Source organism: Antechinus flavipes, chromosome 2, assembly GCF_016432865.1.
Source record: "Antechinus flavipes isolate AdamAnt ecotype Samford, QLD, Australia chromosome 2, AdamAnt_v2, whole genome shotgun sequence".
Classification (NCBI taxonomy): Eukaryota; Metazoa; Chordata; class Mammalia; order Dasyuromorphia; family Dasyuridae; genus Antechinus; species Antechinus flavipes.
The window spans coordinates 76205523-76223138 of NC_067399.1; the positions used below are offsets into that span (position 1 = coordinate 76205523).

The window sequence follows — 17616 nt, forward strand, 5'->3', positions numbered from 1 at the left end:
AGTGAAGTGATGAGGTCCTGTACCAGAGTAGAGGTGGTATCAAAGGAGAGAACGAGATATATAGAAAAGATGTTATGAAGATGAAATCAACAGGGTTTGATAATAAATTGAATATCTCTGTGGATGAGAGAGAAACATCGGGGAAGGCATTTAGTTGTAAGCCTGGCTCACTGGAAGGATGACTGAAACAAATGAGTGTTTGACAGTATCAGAAGCTTCAGAGAAGTCAGAAGGAATAAGACTTGAGAAAAGTCCACTAGATTTAGCCAGTAAATGATTATTAGTAATTTTGGGAAGAGCATTTTCTCTCAATTGATGATATCAGAAGCCATATTGTAAAGTTTAGACTATAATGAGATAAAAGGAAGTGGAAGTGCCTACTGGAGAAAGTCTTCTCAAGGAGTTTGGCCATAAAGGAAGAATTTTGGGATGATAGTTTGAGATGAATGGATATTAGGATTTTTAGACTGACCAACAAGATGTATGACTAGATATTTTCTCTGATTATTGCAATCCAAAGAGCAATTACATGTAAGAGATAGTCATTGCTGCTGTTCCAGTAATTTAGGACACTAAAAACACAAACAAGCGAAAAATTCAATGAACTAACAACAGAAAATCCCTAATTCCTAATACAGTCATAACATATCCTTCCCCACAGACAAATGGAGAAAGAAGATAGGGAGAACTCAATCAAGTCAAAGACTAATGAAGGGAAAACAAATTTTGTAGTCCTTCAAAAAGAAGATCTTATAGTAGAATGGTCAAAGAGGTAAGGGGAGAGATGATTAAGGGATAAATCTTTTTTAAATGGTGGGAGGGAATGCTATTGATGAATCTTCCAATAGGAGAAAAGACATTTTATAAAAAAGATAGGAATCTTAAATGGTTATGATCTTCAGTGATTTGGTACATGAGATCACTCAACTTATCTTAAGAGATGGGAATTTACCTGGGTGTAAATAGGACACAAGAGTGGGAGGGCATGGGCCCAGGGAGGAGATTTTGAGATAAATAATCATTGAAAAACATGACCAAGTCAAGGGCAAAAGTTCTTGATCATTTCTGTAGTTTTATGGTTTCTAGTTTATTTCTCCTCTAAATTTTTATATTTCCTCTTTTATTTGACATTAGAGATATTATAAAAATTCTTTCCATGGAGCTATATCCTCTGTATCCCCTGCAGGAACTGATATTTCTAAACATAAGGAACAATAGAAAAAAAGAGGTACAAGACAGGATCTACAAATAATATAGAAACTGTTTAGAAGGAATCCCAAATTAACATTAAAAATGTTAATACTATGAGAAATAGAGACTAAAGAAGGACTAAATTAGTATCAGGGCCATGAATCACAGAATAAAACTCTAGATAAAAAAGAAAGGTAAAAATAATAAAGATAATGGAGGAAAATCCTTTTTAGAAAAAGATGTGGAAAAGAAATTTAACATTAATAAAACAAAATGAATACAAGAGGGATTCTAAGTTGACTACTTAGCTAAGGAGGAGAAAAGAAAGAAATTAGTTGAGATTTTATAACAAGCAAAGAAAACCAATAGGTAAAAGTAGGAGGAGCAAGAAATGAGAGACAAAGGGCAGGCATAATTTGAAGACAAGCAGAAAGGAGCTGGTGGTATTAAGATTGCCTACAAACTATACTAAGCTGAAGAGACTGTAAAATACAACATTAGAGTCAATGGAGGAAAATATAAATCTAACTCACAAAATTGTACATGTAAATGGATTAACAATCAGTAAAATGAAAAGAGTGACACTGGATAAGAAACAAAATCCTTTAATATATTGATTATAAAAAATATTTATCAAGTAGATTTAAAAAGAAAACACACAAGAATTGCAATCATATTATTAGACAAGAAAAAATAAAACATTCAAAACATAAAAAGGAATATAAGCAGAAAACTACATTATGCTAAAAAGAACCGCAGACAACAAATCCATAGTGATATTAAGCATATTTCCAAATGCCATAGCATTCATAAAGGAAACATTAGCTGAACAGACAAAATACCATAATAGAAACATAGTAACATATAGAAATAGAATATTTCAATGTCCCTCTCTCAGTTTAGGATAAGTCTAAAAGACAAATAAAAGGAAAATATAGAACTGAACAAATTGCTGGAGAGGGAAACTAGAGCTAAAAGATTCATTGCATATTCTAAATAAGACTGATAAAGAATATATTTTTTTCTGTCCTCCATGGAACATTTATAAACATTGACTTTGTATTAGGGCACAGAAACATTACAAATGTAAAAAGGGTAAATATAGTAAATATGTTCTTTTCAGATTAGAATGCAGTAAAAATACTCATCATTTCAGATATCATAAAAAATAAACCCAAATGGAGATTTTACATTATAATACTAAATAATGAGTGAATCAAAGAATAAATCATAGAAACAACTATTAATTATATTAAATTATATTATTTAATTTATATCATTTATATAATTGATGAAACATTATATAAAATTTTCTTGTGGACAGCTAGAGCAGTTCTCAGGGAGAACATTATATTCCTATAAACATAACAAAGTAAAAAAAGAGAGTACTGATGGGCTAAATGTGCATTTCTGAAAATTACAAAGTCAACAAATAAAGAGGAAACATTAAAATTTAGAGGAGAAATAAACCAGAAACCTTTTATAAAACTATAAAAATGATTTTTAAAAATCTAAAAATCAATTCTCGAAAAGACATAAAAATGACAAACTGTTAGCCAATATGAATAAAAAGAGTAGAAAATCACACCAATAAAACAAGGAACAAGGTAAAAATCTGTAATAAAACCAAAACAGTTAAAATTAATCAGAGCCTATTATACATAGTTATATATACAAACAAATCTGAAAATATAAAATATAGGAATGCTTTTTTAAAAATTTAAAAAATCCAAACAGAAGATCAAATAAAGATATTAAATAATCCAATTACATAAAAAGAAATAGAACTTATTGTATAGAAGCTACCAAAGAAGGAAAATTTCTGGTGGATTCATGGGAGAAGTCCATCAAAAATTCAAAGAACAATTAGTATCCACACATGCACAAATGATCTCATTCTATCCTGTCTTCTCCAGCAGATTGCTGCCCCTATTATTTCTACTATCTTACTTAGAATTAAATTCTCCTTATCTACAGGCTACATCTCTACTATCTACAAATAAATTCATGGCTCCTTCATCCTTAAAAAAATCTTCACTTTTTGTTGGAGTCCAGCTGCAACGAATGTTAAGTGTGGATATAAATTTCATATGCTTGAGCCAGGTGGGAAATCTATGTAGCAAGTCAGAGTTTATATACTCTTTAAACTAGTGTTACACTAATACCAGGATTAAACTAGTGTTACATTAAAGTCAGAATTAAGCTAGTGTTGCATTAACATCAGCGATCTCCAGGGGGCACTGAGTTAATGTATAGACTATACAATAACATTTCACTTTGATATTAACTTAAACAGTGATTAACAGTAATAATAAGAGTTGTAAATAGCACTAATTAGTGGTAACAAAGTACCTTTCTTAAGAGTTGTAAATAGTATAGTTTATCGTGCCTTGTTCCTGTTAGCATTCTTCACCAAGATTATCCTAACTTTATCTTGAGCACGTCTTTCCTTCATTGTTATGAGAGACTTGAGCTAATGCTTTGAATTGCACTTCCTTACAGAGAACAGGTTTTAAGTAAAACCTGGACTGGCCTCTTCCTGTACATGGACTTATTCAATACTGGCCCTCTACAACCTTTTTAAAAAATGTTCCCTTCTCCCCCAACCCTGCTCCCCACATCATCAAAGTTTTCCCCAGTATCCTTGCTTCCCCCTTCTAGACAGCCATCTCATATTAAAAACATTTTTAAAGAAAAAAAAAGAAAAAAGGAAAGATGGGTGTAACTGTCCAATATATTGAAAACACCTGAAAATATGTACAGTATGCAATACTTGTAAATCATCTATCTTTTGGAGGTAATAGAGAATATGTCTCCTCACATCTCTTCTCTTAAGCTATATTTGTTTCTTATGATTTTGCAACATTCACTTTTGATCTATGTTTTTCCCCCCATTTTCATTGTTAAATTATTTTTTCTTGGGTCACTTTATTGTCATTTCAAGTAGATATTTCCATTCTTCTTTGTACTAATCATGTAAATTCTTATTGGATGATGATATGCCATTATAAACATATAATTTGTGTGACCATTCTCTAGTTAATGGGCATCTCCTCTATTTGCATAATTCCAAATTGCACTACTAGACAGGCAGTTTTTTTTTCTCTTTATTAAAGCTTTTTATTTTTCAAAACATATGCATGTACATTTCTTCAACACTAGCCCTTGCAAAACCTTGTGTTCCAATTCCCACCCCCCTTCCTTCATGCTCTCCCCTAGATGGCAAGTAGTCCAATATTTGTTAAATATGATAGAAATATATGTTAAATCCAATATTCACATACATATTTATACAATTATCATGCTGCACAAGAAAAATCAAATCAAACCAGTTTTAAAAAAAAGAGAGAAGCAAAATAAAATGCAAGCAAACAACAAAAAGAGTAAAAATGCTATGTTGTGATCCACATTCAGTTCCCAAAGTCCTCTCTCTGGGTGCAGATGGCTCTCTTCATCAATAAACAATTGGAACTGGTTTGAATCATCTCATTGTTGAAGAGAGCCATATCCATCAGAATTGATCATCGTATAATTTTGTTGTTGCCATGTAAAATGATCTCCTGGTTCTGCTCATTTCACTTAGCATCAGTTTGTGTAAGTTTCTCTAGGCCTCTCTGAAATTATTCTGCTGGTCATTTCTTACAGAACAGTAATATTCCATAACATTCATATACCATAATTTATTCAGCCATTCTTCAATTGATATGCCCATCTATTCAGTTTCTAGTTTCTTGCCACTATGAAAAGGGATGGCTACCACAAACATCTTTGCATATGTGGGTCCCTTTCCTTCCTTTAATAAATATCTCTTTGGAATATAAGCCCAGTAGTAACACTGCTAGATCAAAGGGTATGCACAGTTTGATATCTTTTTGAGCATAGTTACAAATCATTCTCTAGAATAACTGGATCCAGTCACAGTTCCACCAACAATGTATTAGTGTCCCAGTTTTTGCACATCCCCTCCAATATTTGTCATTATCTTTTCCTGTCATTTTAGCCAATGTGAGAGATATAAGTGGTATTTCAGAGTTGTCCTAATTTGCATTTCTCTGATCAAGAGATCAGATCTCTGATCAAAAGCACCTATTCATACGACTAGAAATAGTTCCAATTTCTTTATCTGAAAATTGTCTATTCATATCCTTTGACCATTTATCAATTGGAGAATGGTTTAAATTCTTATAAATTTGAATCAATTCTCTATATATTTAAAAAATGAGGCCTTTATCAGAACTTTTGAATGTAAAAATGTTTTCCCAATTTATTGCTTCCCTTCTAATATTGTCTCCATTAGTTTTGTTTGTATAAAAACTTTTTAACAATATAATCAAAATTATCTATTTTGTGATCAATAATGATTTCTAGTTTTTCTTTGCTCACAAATTCCTTCCCCTTCCACAGATCTGAGAGGTAAATTATCCTATATTCTTCTAATTTCTTTATAATATCATTCTTTATGTTTAGATCATAAACCCATTTTGACCTTATCTTGGTATATGGTGTTAGCTGTGAGTCAATAGGCAGCCAGTTTTAAAAAATTTTCCTCTCACATCTAAAAACTGATCTTTCTATCTGTTTTTCTGTCTCTGTTTGTCTTTTTTGATTTTTTTCCACTCTGGAGATTTTCATTTTAAATTTCTTCCTCCCTGGGAGCTTCATGGATGGTGAATCAGGGAATGCTGAGTAACAGTAGTCTCAAAGGGCAATTCTCCCTGAGCCATAATGCAGATTAATGACTATTAGGAATATTCATCACCTTTCTGTAGCCTTTATGGTGTTCCTAATGCTATTTATGCTTATGGTCACTTTTTTTACACTAAGAGATTCAATATGACCTACAAAAATTTAATATCATCCATCATATTGACTTGATTTTTAGACCTTCAACTTAATCCAATTCCAAAGATGGAATGAGGAAATTGAGGAAAACCCTGGGATTTCTAGTCGTTGACATCACTTCTTCACTAAAGTGTTATGTTTTGGGTAGTTTTTTTTTTCCTGTATTTCTGCTTTAGTTTGAAAGAGATCAGGGTTGATCAGTAAGATCCCAAAAGTAATATAAGTACTAGAAGGCCCTCAATAAGGCCTCAAGGATCTTAAAGACTTTAAGGACCTTAAGGACTTTAAAGATTGGGATATAGTGATAATAATATTCTTACTCAAGATTCAAGCAAACCTTGTGAAAGCAAACTACATCCAAAGCATCAAATCTTATCTCTTACCTGTTTTTGTGTGATCCTTGAGCTAAAAATGTTTTTGACATCTTTAAGTGCAATAAAACTTCATTTACAAATGTCAAAATCATTTTTAGCTCCTAGGGTATTTTAAAAAATAGGTGGTATGTAAGATTTGGCCCATGCCCATAGCTTAAATAAATCTCCTTTATTGTTTCAAGTTACTTTTTCTCCTCGTTCTTAACCAAGGGACCAACCTGTATCAGGGCCAATCCAGGACAGGATAAAATTCTTAAATGTTTTGGGGACAGCAAAGTAGCACAGTTGTATAGCACTAGCCCTGGAATCAGGAGAATCACAGTTCAACTAGGGCCTGAGATACTTACTGGCTGTGTGACCCTGAGTAAATTACTTAACTCCAATTGCCTCTGATTTGCAGAATTGACCATTAACCACAGTCTCTATATCCAGAGACAACAAAGAGTAGACTTTCCAAAGAAAGCCCTGTCCTAAGATCCTTAACCAACTCTTTCCCAAGTCTTGAAGCTCCAGAGCTCTCATTCTTAAAGATATAAAAAGGATCTTGATCACAAGATTTGGATATCAACCTAAGAACCTAGGAGATTAGGAGCCAGCCATCCCAACCAAAAATCTAGGGACAGAGAAGGGCCTAGCACAGCACTAGAACATGGCTGATATGGCAATGTTTTGTATTTCTTCATATGTAGAATAGGTTTTTAACATTTCTTGCCTTCTCCTTGGGTAGGGGAAGAGGTGAGAGAAGAGAATTTGAAACTGAAAATAAAAATAAATGAAAAAGTTGTTAGTAGTAATTGACTTTTCTTAGTTAAAGTGATCATAGGTTCCTCACCCAGCCCAAGAAAGAGTTATGATTCATGTGTAAATTATCAATGAATTCTCTCTTTTAAAACAGAAACATAGAACCCATTCAAAAGGGATAAATTTCCTAAGAGCTCTAGAAAATGGAAGTAATCAGGGCACTAGGGAAAAGGAAATATGGGTTCTCCAAGACCCCAATGTTCAATTCTTAATAAAAGCTAGTATTTATATAGTATTTAAATATTGAGGTACAATTTGTATGTCATCTGATTTTCAGAACAAATCTGTTAAATGTTATTATACCCATTTTAATAGATAAGGAAACTGAGACAAAGAGAAGTGACTTAGTTATGGTCACACAACTAATACTTAAGGCAGGATTCACCTGGCCCCAGATCTAATTCTCTATCCACCATGCTCCCTGGCTGCCTGCCACAGAATATAGTAAAATGTTAGTAATTTATCTCATATAATGTCCTAAATCATTTGGGCTCTTCCCATTCACTGTAGTCCTTGCATTCAACTACATAGGCTGGACTTAATATCTTCCTAGCTTTGTCTACTTTTTATCCCTCATATAGGTTATGAACTGATCTGACCCATTCAATCTGTCATCAATGCAATAGTGGACACCAATACTCTCAGGAGGTTCTTTTCAGGTCTCTGCCTACTGGAATGTAGGACTGGACTCCTTCCCAAGTAAAAACCAATTGTTTCTGACTAGCCTCAGCTATAGCAATAGAGAAAAAACAAAACTGTTGGGAAGGGTGATAATCTTATACCATTCATCTTGGATATAAACTACTTAGTACAATACATTGATGTTATCTGGAATGGCTACAGTAGTGGACATGACAACTTATTTAGCTCCCTGTTGTGACCTATAAGTCACTAGATGCCATCTGCCTTCTTCATGGGTCTCAAAGGTTAGGTAAAGCAAAGCAATTTACCTTATCTCCATCATTAGAAAAGAAATCTCTTTGATCTCACCACACCACCACTTGAAATTATTTGGTATTGATGATGGGATCATCACCCCAAATGCAAGGATTTCCATTTGGCCCTACTTACAATTATTAAAAGAGCCAATATGGGTTTCATTACATTTTTACCTTTTCAGTCATTTTTTTCCATCATGTCTGATTTCATGACTCCATTTGGGGTTTTCCTGGTAAAGAAAGTAGAGTGGTTTGCCATTTCCTTCTCCAGCTCATTTTATAGATGAGGGAACTTTTAGATAAAGGGATTTAAGTGATTTGCCCAGTCATACAGCTAGTATCTGAGACCAGATTTGAACTGGAAATACGAGTCTTCTTGACTTCAAGCCTGCATTCTATCTATTGCATCATCTAGCTGCCTCCAGTACAGGTGCCACCTCTCAAAAGCTTATTAGCTCTTCTCATAATTGTCTGCCTATCAAAACTGGGGTGGGCCAGTTGGCCTGTTTGACATTTCCTGATGAGTATCTTGACCAGCAACGTCCAGCACATACTTATGTACAAAAGGACTGGGTGCTTTTGGGTCATAACTTAGGTTCACAAGAAACTAGGTATCCTATTATCCTCAGTGTTTTATTTCAAAGTAATTTTACTAACACATCGCTAGGCCCCCGAAATTGGTCATTTTCTTATCAACTCCATTTTTTGAAAGTGATTTCCAAATGTTTTTCAGAGAACATCGTCCATACTCTTCTACCTATCTGAATGGAACAATGGATTCTACTGTACCTCATCCCACATTTCCAGAACACCTATTTGTAATGATAGCATTATGTGCTCTAGTCATTTCCTCAACATCCTACTCAAATTTAACTCACTGAACTGCACTATTTTGTATGATTTTTGGTAAGGGGGATCTGTAGCTAAAGGATGATACCATTTAGATGTGGCTTTATCCAGAAGGCAAGCTCAAATTGCTGCAATTCAGCCTGGTAATATAAAGTATATAAATATAGAGTATATAAAGCCTTGGGAAGGCACATGTCACAAAGATTCAATTTATCAACCCCCATTTCTTCAGAGTTCCAACTCTTTTCTTGTAGAATCATCCTACCCCTCATCCAGGAATTAGCTTCAATGGAAAATTTATACTAATGGGGCCACCAATGCACTACTTTCTATCTAAGCTAACTCAAAAGGGATAAAATATAACCTTCATCTGGAGCATCTAACTAATATAAATGGTAAGCCAATATGCTTTAATGTGGATATGTAAACTGGCCCTGTTGAACCATTCTCATTCTGTTGTCTCTTCAAAATGCTGTTCAAACTTCTCTTACAACTTTCCTAGTTACTTGGTAGTGAACTGCCTAACTTTTTTTCTCTGGAATAAAAGCATTTGCATGATTTGGGGAGAAGTAATAGCTAAGCCTGTGACTTTTTTTTTTAAGTCACAGATTCCCAAGTTTCATCCTCATTTCTGCCCTCAATCTAATCATGTCTTAAAGCAGTCATTTCAGTTGGATGCAGAACACTTTCTACTAAAACCTCTAGATCAGAATCTGTCCTTCCATTGAAAATCTGTCCATTATTGCCTAAGCCTTGCCCTTCTCTGCCCTAATTAACATCTTGCTTTCCTCTTACACTATCTGTTACCAGCTCTAACAGCTGAATATCTCCTTTGGTTCTGCAATCTTCAAAAACAAAGAACTTTCTCTAGCTGCTGAATGTGCTGGCCTATGTAGTTTTCTTATGCTGGTATCTCACTTTCTCTAATAGTTAATAATCAGGAAATGGCAAATCTGGCATTTAAATAATTTACTCTCATTTTCAACCTTTGTAACTACTTTACTACTCACCATGCCAAATTCTGCGAAATGAGATGGTGGAGTTAAGATAGCAGAGTAAGAGGAAACAATAGTCTAATTTCTCATTAAATCTCCTCCACAAAGATCTAGAAAACATATCAGACTGAATTCTGATTGGGAAAACCAAGAAAAAAAAAATCATAATCATTTTTCAGTTCACAGCACCTTAGGAAAACAGATATCTGTGGATACTGGAAACAAGATATGGCCAGTAGCTACGGAGTAAGGAACATTCCAGTGCCCAGAAACTAAAAAAGAGCTGAGATTATATAGCAAAGCAGGAAGCACCAAGGCAAAAAAGGATCCCAGAGGATATTTGAACTAGTATAGGGTATAATAAGCACCATTTGATAGCTGTCTCCTGTAGAGTATGGGCTATCTCCCAGGAGGGCCTTGGGGTCAGCCAGAGTCAGGATAAATTAAAGTCCTTGGTCTTTAGCGGAAGTGAAAGAGGCAAGCAAGCTGAATCCTGGATTCAGGAGTCACCAACTTCTTTCCTCCTAGTCCTGCAGCCAAGTGCCACTCTGGCCTCTCTCCCTCTGTCTTCCAATTATTGCCAATCATTATCTTAACAACAAACATTCAGCAAGCACAAATGGTGAGAAAAGCCATTTATCCAAACATATGCTAATAGAGTCATTGTCTCACAGCAAATAGATAATTAGCCTTAAGAGCTCAGTTGTCTGATTCAAGCATACCTTTTTGGATTTCAGCCCTCCACAGTCTCTCACTACTCAGTTCTAGGTCACAAATCTAGAGGGCAGCCAATACTAGTATAAAACATGGACCCTAGTTGTGTTTTAAGCAAGAACAAATCCCAAAAGCAAAATGTACCTATATGGCTTTGATCTCAAGAGCAGAGTGGAGACTCAGTTTAGTCTCTAGACCAGGAAGCTTAGAGTGGAAGTCAGGGAAGGGGTCTCCAGATCAAAGAGAAGCCCATAGTTCAGTCACTCTGAACTTCCAGAGCCCACAAATAAACTAATACAGGCTAAATTTAGAAGTAGTAAACTAAATATAAAACTCACAACCAAAGACAAGCTGCCTGACTCAAACTTGGATCAGGAACTTAAAGAGCTCAGACAAGAAGTCAAGAACTAGACTGAAAGAATAAGCAACCAAATTCTGTTAGCAAAGATCCAAGCTAGTCCCTTAGTAGTTTAACTATAATACTGGAATAGAATGAGACACTAATAGGTCATTCAACAGTTAGCAAAATAATGTTTAATTAGCCTTAACATAAAAAAAAATGCTCAGTAAAAATGCAGCTGTCCTGTTTAAAAAAAAAAAAAAGGCATCCTATATTTTCATATGGAAATAGGTTAGAAGAAGGTATGGAGATTCCAGGTGCCTCAGGAATCTCAAGGGTCAGATGCTATATAGGTGGGCTTTTTAATGCCTTTAGAAAGTAAACAAACTTTATTAAGTGCCTACAATATGCTTGGAACTGTGCTAAGTGCTGTATGACTATTATAGCATTTTATCCTCATGATAACCTTGTGAAGTAGGTGCTATTATTGTTCCATTTTATAAAGGCGGAAACTGAAGTTAAATGACTTCAAACTATTTTAATAATTAGACATTTTGAGCTTTAATCCTCTGTGCCAGTCAAGTCTTAGAGACAGTTTCCCAGCCTTTTAAGGAAGGAGGAAAAAAACTAGCCTAATCTATTTGGAAAAGGAGTGGGAGAACCTTGGTAGATATTGAATCTGTCATATTGGTCCTATTACTTTTCTTCATACAACATTTCTCTTTTTAACTGATCACACCTGGAATGGTCTCTCCTAAATCTCTTCCCCTTGTCATCCCTAATTTTAAGACTAAATTAAGTTCTCAGTTAAGGAAAAACTCAACTCAGCTTAATTAAGCACTCTGGTTGAGAGCTTTTTCATATTAATTTATATTCTCAAGGTTCTATCTTCATAAGGACTTCCCCCAGTATGAACAATTCAGCATTGAATCAATTATGCTAAGGTCTTCCCACAATCATTTTAGTGTATTTATGGGGCCTCTCTCCAGGGTATTGTTTTTGATTGTTGCTAAGTTATGTGCTATTAGAGAGTGTCTTTCCACAATCATTTCATTTATAAAGTATAACTTTTTACTCTGTAGTCTCTGATGATAAATAAACTCTGAGCTTTGGCTGAAACTTTAAAAATATTCATTATATTTATAAGGCTTCTCTCCATTATGAATATCCTATTATTGAGTAAAGGATGAATTTCAATGGAAGACCTTCTCACAATTATATATTTGTAAGACTTTTCTCCCATATGAATCTGATATTCATTAAGATTTTGTTACCCAGCCAGATCTTTCCATATTATCATTTAAAATGTTTCACCATCATATAAATTCTTGAATGTTGATTAAATTGGGAGCCAACAAAGTCTTTCAACAATCATATTTATAGTTTTTCTCCAGTATGAATTATTTGATGTTTAATGAACTGTGGGCTTTACAAATTTTTTCAATAAATATATTTGTAGAGTTCCTTTCTACTATGAATTTTTTGATGTACAAGGCTTCTCCCCAATATGAAGTCTCTGATGTCTATATTTTGATATGATCACCTATCTGTAATACTTAATTTCATAAGGCTAGTCTCAAAGGTGGATTCTCTGATGCTGAGTTAATTCTGAATTTCGGGTGAAGGCCTTGTCACAATCATTACATTGGTAAGGATTCTCTCCAATGTGACTTCTCTGATGTTGAGTCAATTCTGAATTCTGATTGTATGCCTTCCCACAATCACTGCATTTGTAAAGTTTCTCTCCAGTATGAATTCTCCAGTGTTGAGTTAATTCTGAATTCTCAGGGAAGGTTTTTCCACAATTATTACATTTGTAAGGCTTTTCTCCATTATGAATTCTCTGGTGCAAAGTTAACTGTGAGTTCCAGGGGAAGCCCTTCCCATATTCATAGCATTTATAAGGTTTCTCCTCAGAGTGAAGTCTCTGATACAGAATAAGATGTATTTTGATTCTGAAGGCTTTCCCACAATCTTTGCATTCATAAGGCTTTTCTCCAGCATGAATTCTCTGGTGTTGAATTAATCCTGAACTCCAGTAGTAAGCCTTCCCACAATCATTATGCTCATAAGACTTCTTTCCAATATTAATTTTCTGATGTCTAGTTAACTCTGAATTCTGGTGGAAAGCCTTCCCACAATATTTACATTTGTAAGGTTTCTCTCCATTATGAATTCTCAGATGTACAGTTAACTCTGAACTTTGATGGAAGGCTTTTCCACAATCATTACATTTAAAAGGTTTCTCTCCAGTATGAATTTTTTGATGTGCAGTTAATTTAGAACTACAGCAAACGGCCTTCCCACAGTGGTTACATTTGTAAGGCTTCTTTCCAGTATGAGTTCTCTGGTGTACAGTTAACTCTATGATGAAAGGCTTTTCCACAATCATTACATTTAAAAGGCTTCTCTCCAGTGTGAATTCTTTGATGTAGAGCTAACTGTGAACTCTGGTGGAAGTCCTTCCCACAATCTTTACATTTATAAGGCTTCTCTCCGGTATGAATTCTCTGATGTTGAATTAATTTTGAACTTCGACAGAAGACCTTCCCACAATCATTACATTTAAAAGGCTTTTCTCCAGTATGAATAGTCTGATGTTGAGTTAATCCTGAACTTTGGTGGAAGGCCTTCCCACAATCTTTACATTTATAAGGCTTTACTCCAGAATGAATTCTCTCATGCTGAGTTAATTTTGACCTCCGGTGGAAGGTCTTCTCGCAATCATTACATTTGTAAGTTTTTTCTCCAGTATGAATTCTCTGATGTTGAGTTAACCTGAAACTTCGGTAGAAGGCCTTCTCACAATAATTACATTTGAAAGATTTCTCTCTGGTATGAATTTTCGGATGCAGAATTAACTGTGAACTCTTTCGAAAAGTCTTCCCACAAATATTACATTTATTGGAAGGCTCTTCTCCAGAATGAATTCTATGATGCCCGCTTAACTGTGAACTCTTGCTGAAGACCTTCCCAGTTTACACTTGTAAGGCTCCTCTCTAAGTATGAATTCTCTGATGTATAGTTAACAATAAACTCTTGAAAAAGGCTTTGCCACAAATGTTACATTTGTAAGGCTCCTTTACAGTAAGAATTTCCTGATGCTCAGTTAACTGTGAACTCCTGTTCAAGGCTTTCCCACAATCTTTATGTTCACAAGGCTTTTCTCTACTATTATTTTTTTGATGGTGGTTAATGTATTTGCTAGAAAGAAAAGCTGTTCCAAAACCATGACATTCATAAGCCTTCTCTTTAGTATACAGGTTCTGATATTGGGTAAACTGTGAGCAGCAGCTGGAAGCATTTCCACATTTGTTAGCCTTCTTTCCAGTATGCTGGATCTGCTGATGAGTAAGGTATGAGCTACTACAGAAAACATTCTCATGATTATTACCTTAGTAAAGGTTCATTTTACTATGACATAGCTGATGTTCAATAATGTAGGGCAGAGAATGTGTTCAAGACTTTTATGGAAATTCTCTCCAAAAGAAATTCTGTGATGAGGAATAGTAAATGAATTTTGCTTGCAAGTTTGCCTACATATATTACATTAACAAAGTTTCTATCCAACAAATATTCTAAATAATTAAAAATATCTAAATTGTAATGTACAAAGTATTGTACAAATGTTTATCAATGTTTATCAAATTTAAGAAGATATTTTCATATGCAGATATATAATCTAAAGATTAGACTTAACCAGAAAATTCCTGTGATTTTTCTTTTAAGTGATTTTTTTTTTACTTGCCTAGAATATTTCTCTGCATTGTTATGCTGCAGTCCCTGCAATCTAGAATAATATTCCCAGGGTTCTTCCAATTTAGAGTTTCTGAATCTTTCCTAAACTGTGGCCTTGATTCCAGTCCTAGTTTCCCAACCTAGAAAAAATGAAAATGTAAATACTTATTGAATTTGAAAGCAAAGTAGAGTAAATTTTGCCCTCTACATAAGGTACTAATGCTTCACTTAAAAAATGCCTACATATAATTTTTAATGAGTTCCATAGGTTCAACTCAAATTTTATATAACATTTCCTACATTTATATTTAGAGTTATTTATCTTTACTTCTCTTTCTGTACTTTATCTCTTACTGAAATTGATATGATGAAGCTATTTGTTTGATAAGATTGTTACACTGTCTTTCTTTCTCTACACCTGGAAACATTTATTTACAATTTACTTTTAAGCACTAAAGAATACTCATTTAACTTGATCAGAACCAGGGTATGTTAAGGTTTGTTTTTTGTTTTATCTTTGGAAGTTCAATTATGACCTGTTCAACTTTCCTTTGGATTAAGATTTCTAGACTTTTTCAATTTTCTTTTGATTTACATTTCTTATTTTACTAAACATTTGGAAATATACTTGATAACATTGTTTTTAACAATTACTTTGGGGAAAGCCCTTTGGTTTTATATAATTGTTAGTTCTCTATATCCCAGATAGCATGCCACTATTAGAAATATTAGACATAAGTAATGTATTACTTCTTATACTAATTACTAATTCTTAATGCTAATGTCTTTTTCTGTTTCGCTAAACTGAAATGATTTTTTAATTTGTGATTGCTTCGATCTATTATGTGCCTAAGATTTTTGCCTCTTGCCAAAAGTGTGAAAGTTATTTGATCTGAGTATTTTTTTACTTTATTTAAAAGTATAATCACTAAGATTATTTTAAACTTTTGAAATTACTGTAGTATTTTATAGATGATCTAAAACTAATTCTAGTCCAATTTCTTTCAGATATTCTAGCAGTTCTTGATAAATTCTTAGTTTTTTCTCAATTAATTTTTGTTCCTAGACTTCTAATACTGTATTGTAAAGTATTAGTGTTTGTGATCCATCTTTACCTAGCCTTATTCCACTGAAATTCTTTTCTAATTTTTAGTAAGTACCAAATGATACCTCCTAAGGTTGCTGTAAAAATCAGATGAGATAAAATAATTGTAAAATGTTAGCACAGTGCCTTGCACAAAGTAAATGGTAAATAAATGTTAGTTGTTGTTATTGTTATTGGTTATTTCTTTCTAGTACAAGAAGAGATATAAAAATGTAATCCTCAATTAGAGAACTGAACGAGTCCTTACATGTTCAAAAGGAATAAAATATATTTGCACCTATTTCCCAGGAGTAAGATCTGAAGGGACCACTGACCCTTTAATAAACTGCCATTGGCTCAGAGCTTTCCCTTAGCCTATCTCACTGCAAGTTGGACATTTGAAATCTCCACATTAGTAGAACTCACCATCACATGAGCTAAATTTGATGTTTCACATCCTTAGTCAACCACTTCTAGAAAGGAGAGCAGGAAATGAACCAGTTTCTTCATTGATTTTCTTTGTCAAACTACAAGAAACATTTTCTCAGTACTTACTTAAAAAAAAAAAAAAAAGTAATCCTCTTCATTCTAGAATTTTTATGTTATTTTTCTTACTTTATAAAGTATCCCACTGGTAGTTTGATAAGCAAAACATTAGATCTCTGAATTAATTTAGGCAGTATTGTCATTTTTATTATATTATTTTGTCAGGGCATTAACATTGAATATACTTCAAATATTTAAATGGCTCATTTATTCAAATGGTATAGATCTTGGGAGTGCCTTTGTAGGTTGACTCCCACATATTTTATTCATTTTCTAATTATTATGTGATGCCTCTTTCTATTGAAAACTTTTGGATTTTATTATTGCTATACAGAAGTGTTAATGATTTTGCAGGTTTATTTTGTCATCTGTTCTTCTGTTTAAGCTAACAGTCCCAATATTCTTTTGTTGATTTTCCTGCAATTTCTATGTAAACCATCATTTTATAAGTAAATAGAAATAATTTTGACTCCTTTTTTCCCCTATTTTCTTACTCTTGTTTTATTTCTATCATTAACAAATAACAGCAGAGAAAAGTAGCTTTTTTTCTCTTTGATTTGATGAGAAACTTTTTAGCATTTATAAATTGAATAAAGGGCTTGTGGTTTTAGATATAAGACTTTTTAGATTTGTGGTTTAGTTTTGTGGTTTGTTTGCTTTTTAGGCCTAGACAGTGTTATACTTCATCAAAGTTATTATTTACATTGATTGATATGATTGTGGTATAGATGTTTTTGTTTCCATTATGTTGTTTCCAAATAGTGATTTATTTATACCTTTGAAACAAATGCAGCTTAGTTTTAATGAATAATTTTTTGGCTATATTATCATGGTCCTTTTGCCAGGATAAAAAAAAAATTGACCCAATTTTCATTAGTAATATATGTCTAAAATCCATTTTTTTGCATTTTTTTCTTTCCTGATTTAGGTACTGATACTACTGTTGTCTTGTAAAAGGAATTTGATAGGGTGTTGTCTTTGACAATTTTTTAAAAACATAATGACTTTTATGACAATATGGAAGACTGGGAAGACATAGAACCAAATACAAAATAACTTAGAACAGGAAAAAGTATACTATAAATCCACTGTAAAGGGAAATAGAGCATTTTACAAATCAATTGCAATGAAAGGTCATGAAATTATAATTACCAAAATGGGCTCCAAAGAAAAAATAAAGTTAGCACCTCTCCCATTCTTTGTA

General features: G+C 33.5%; 1 protein-coding gene across 1 annotated transcript; it reads right to left on the reverse strand.

Moving 5' to 3' along the window:
• Positions 1–12246: 12246 nt before the first annotated feature.
• On the reverse strand, positions 12247–14019 carry LOC127546448 (zinc finger protein 34-like; the record flags this gene model as incomplete). Its single annotated transcript, XM_051973560.1, has 1 exon — positions 12247–14019. A coding segment is annotated over one exon (663 nt), but the record flags the coding sequence as incomplete, so codon positions are not given.
• Between the last annotated feature and the right edge of the window lie 3597 nt (positions 14020–17616).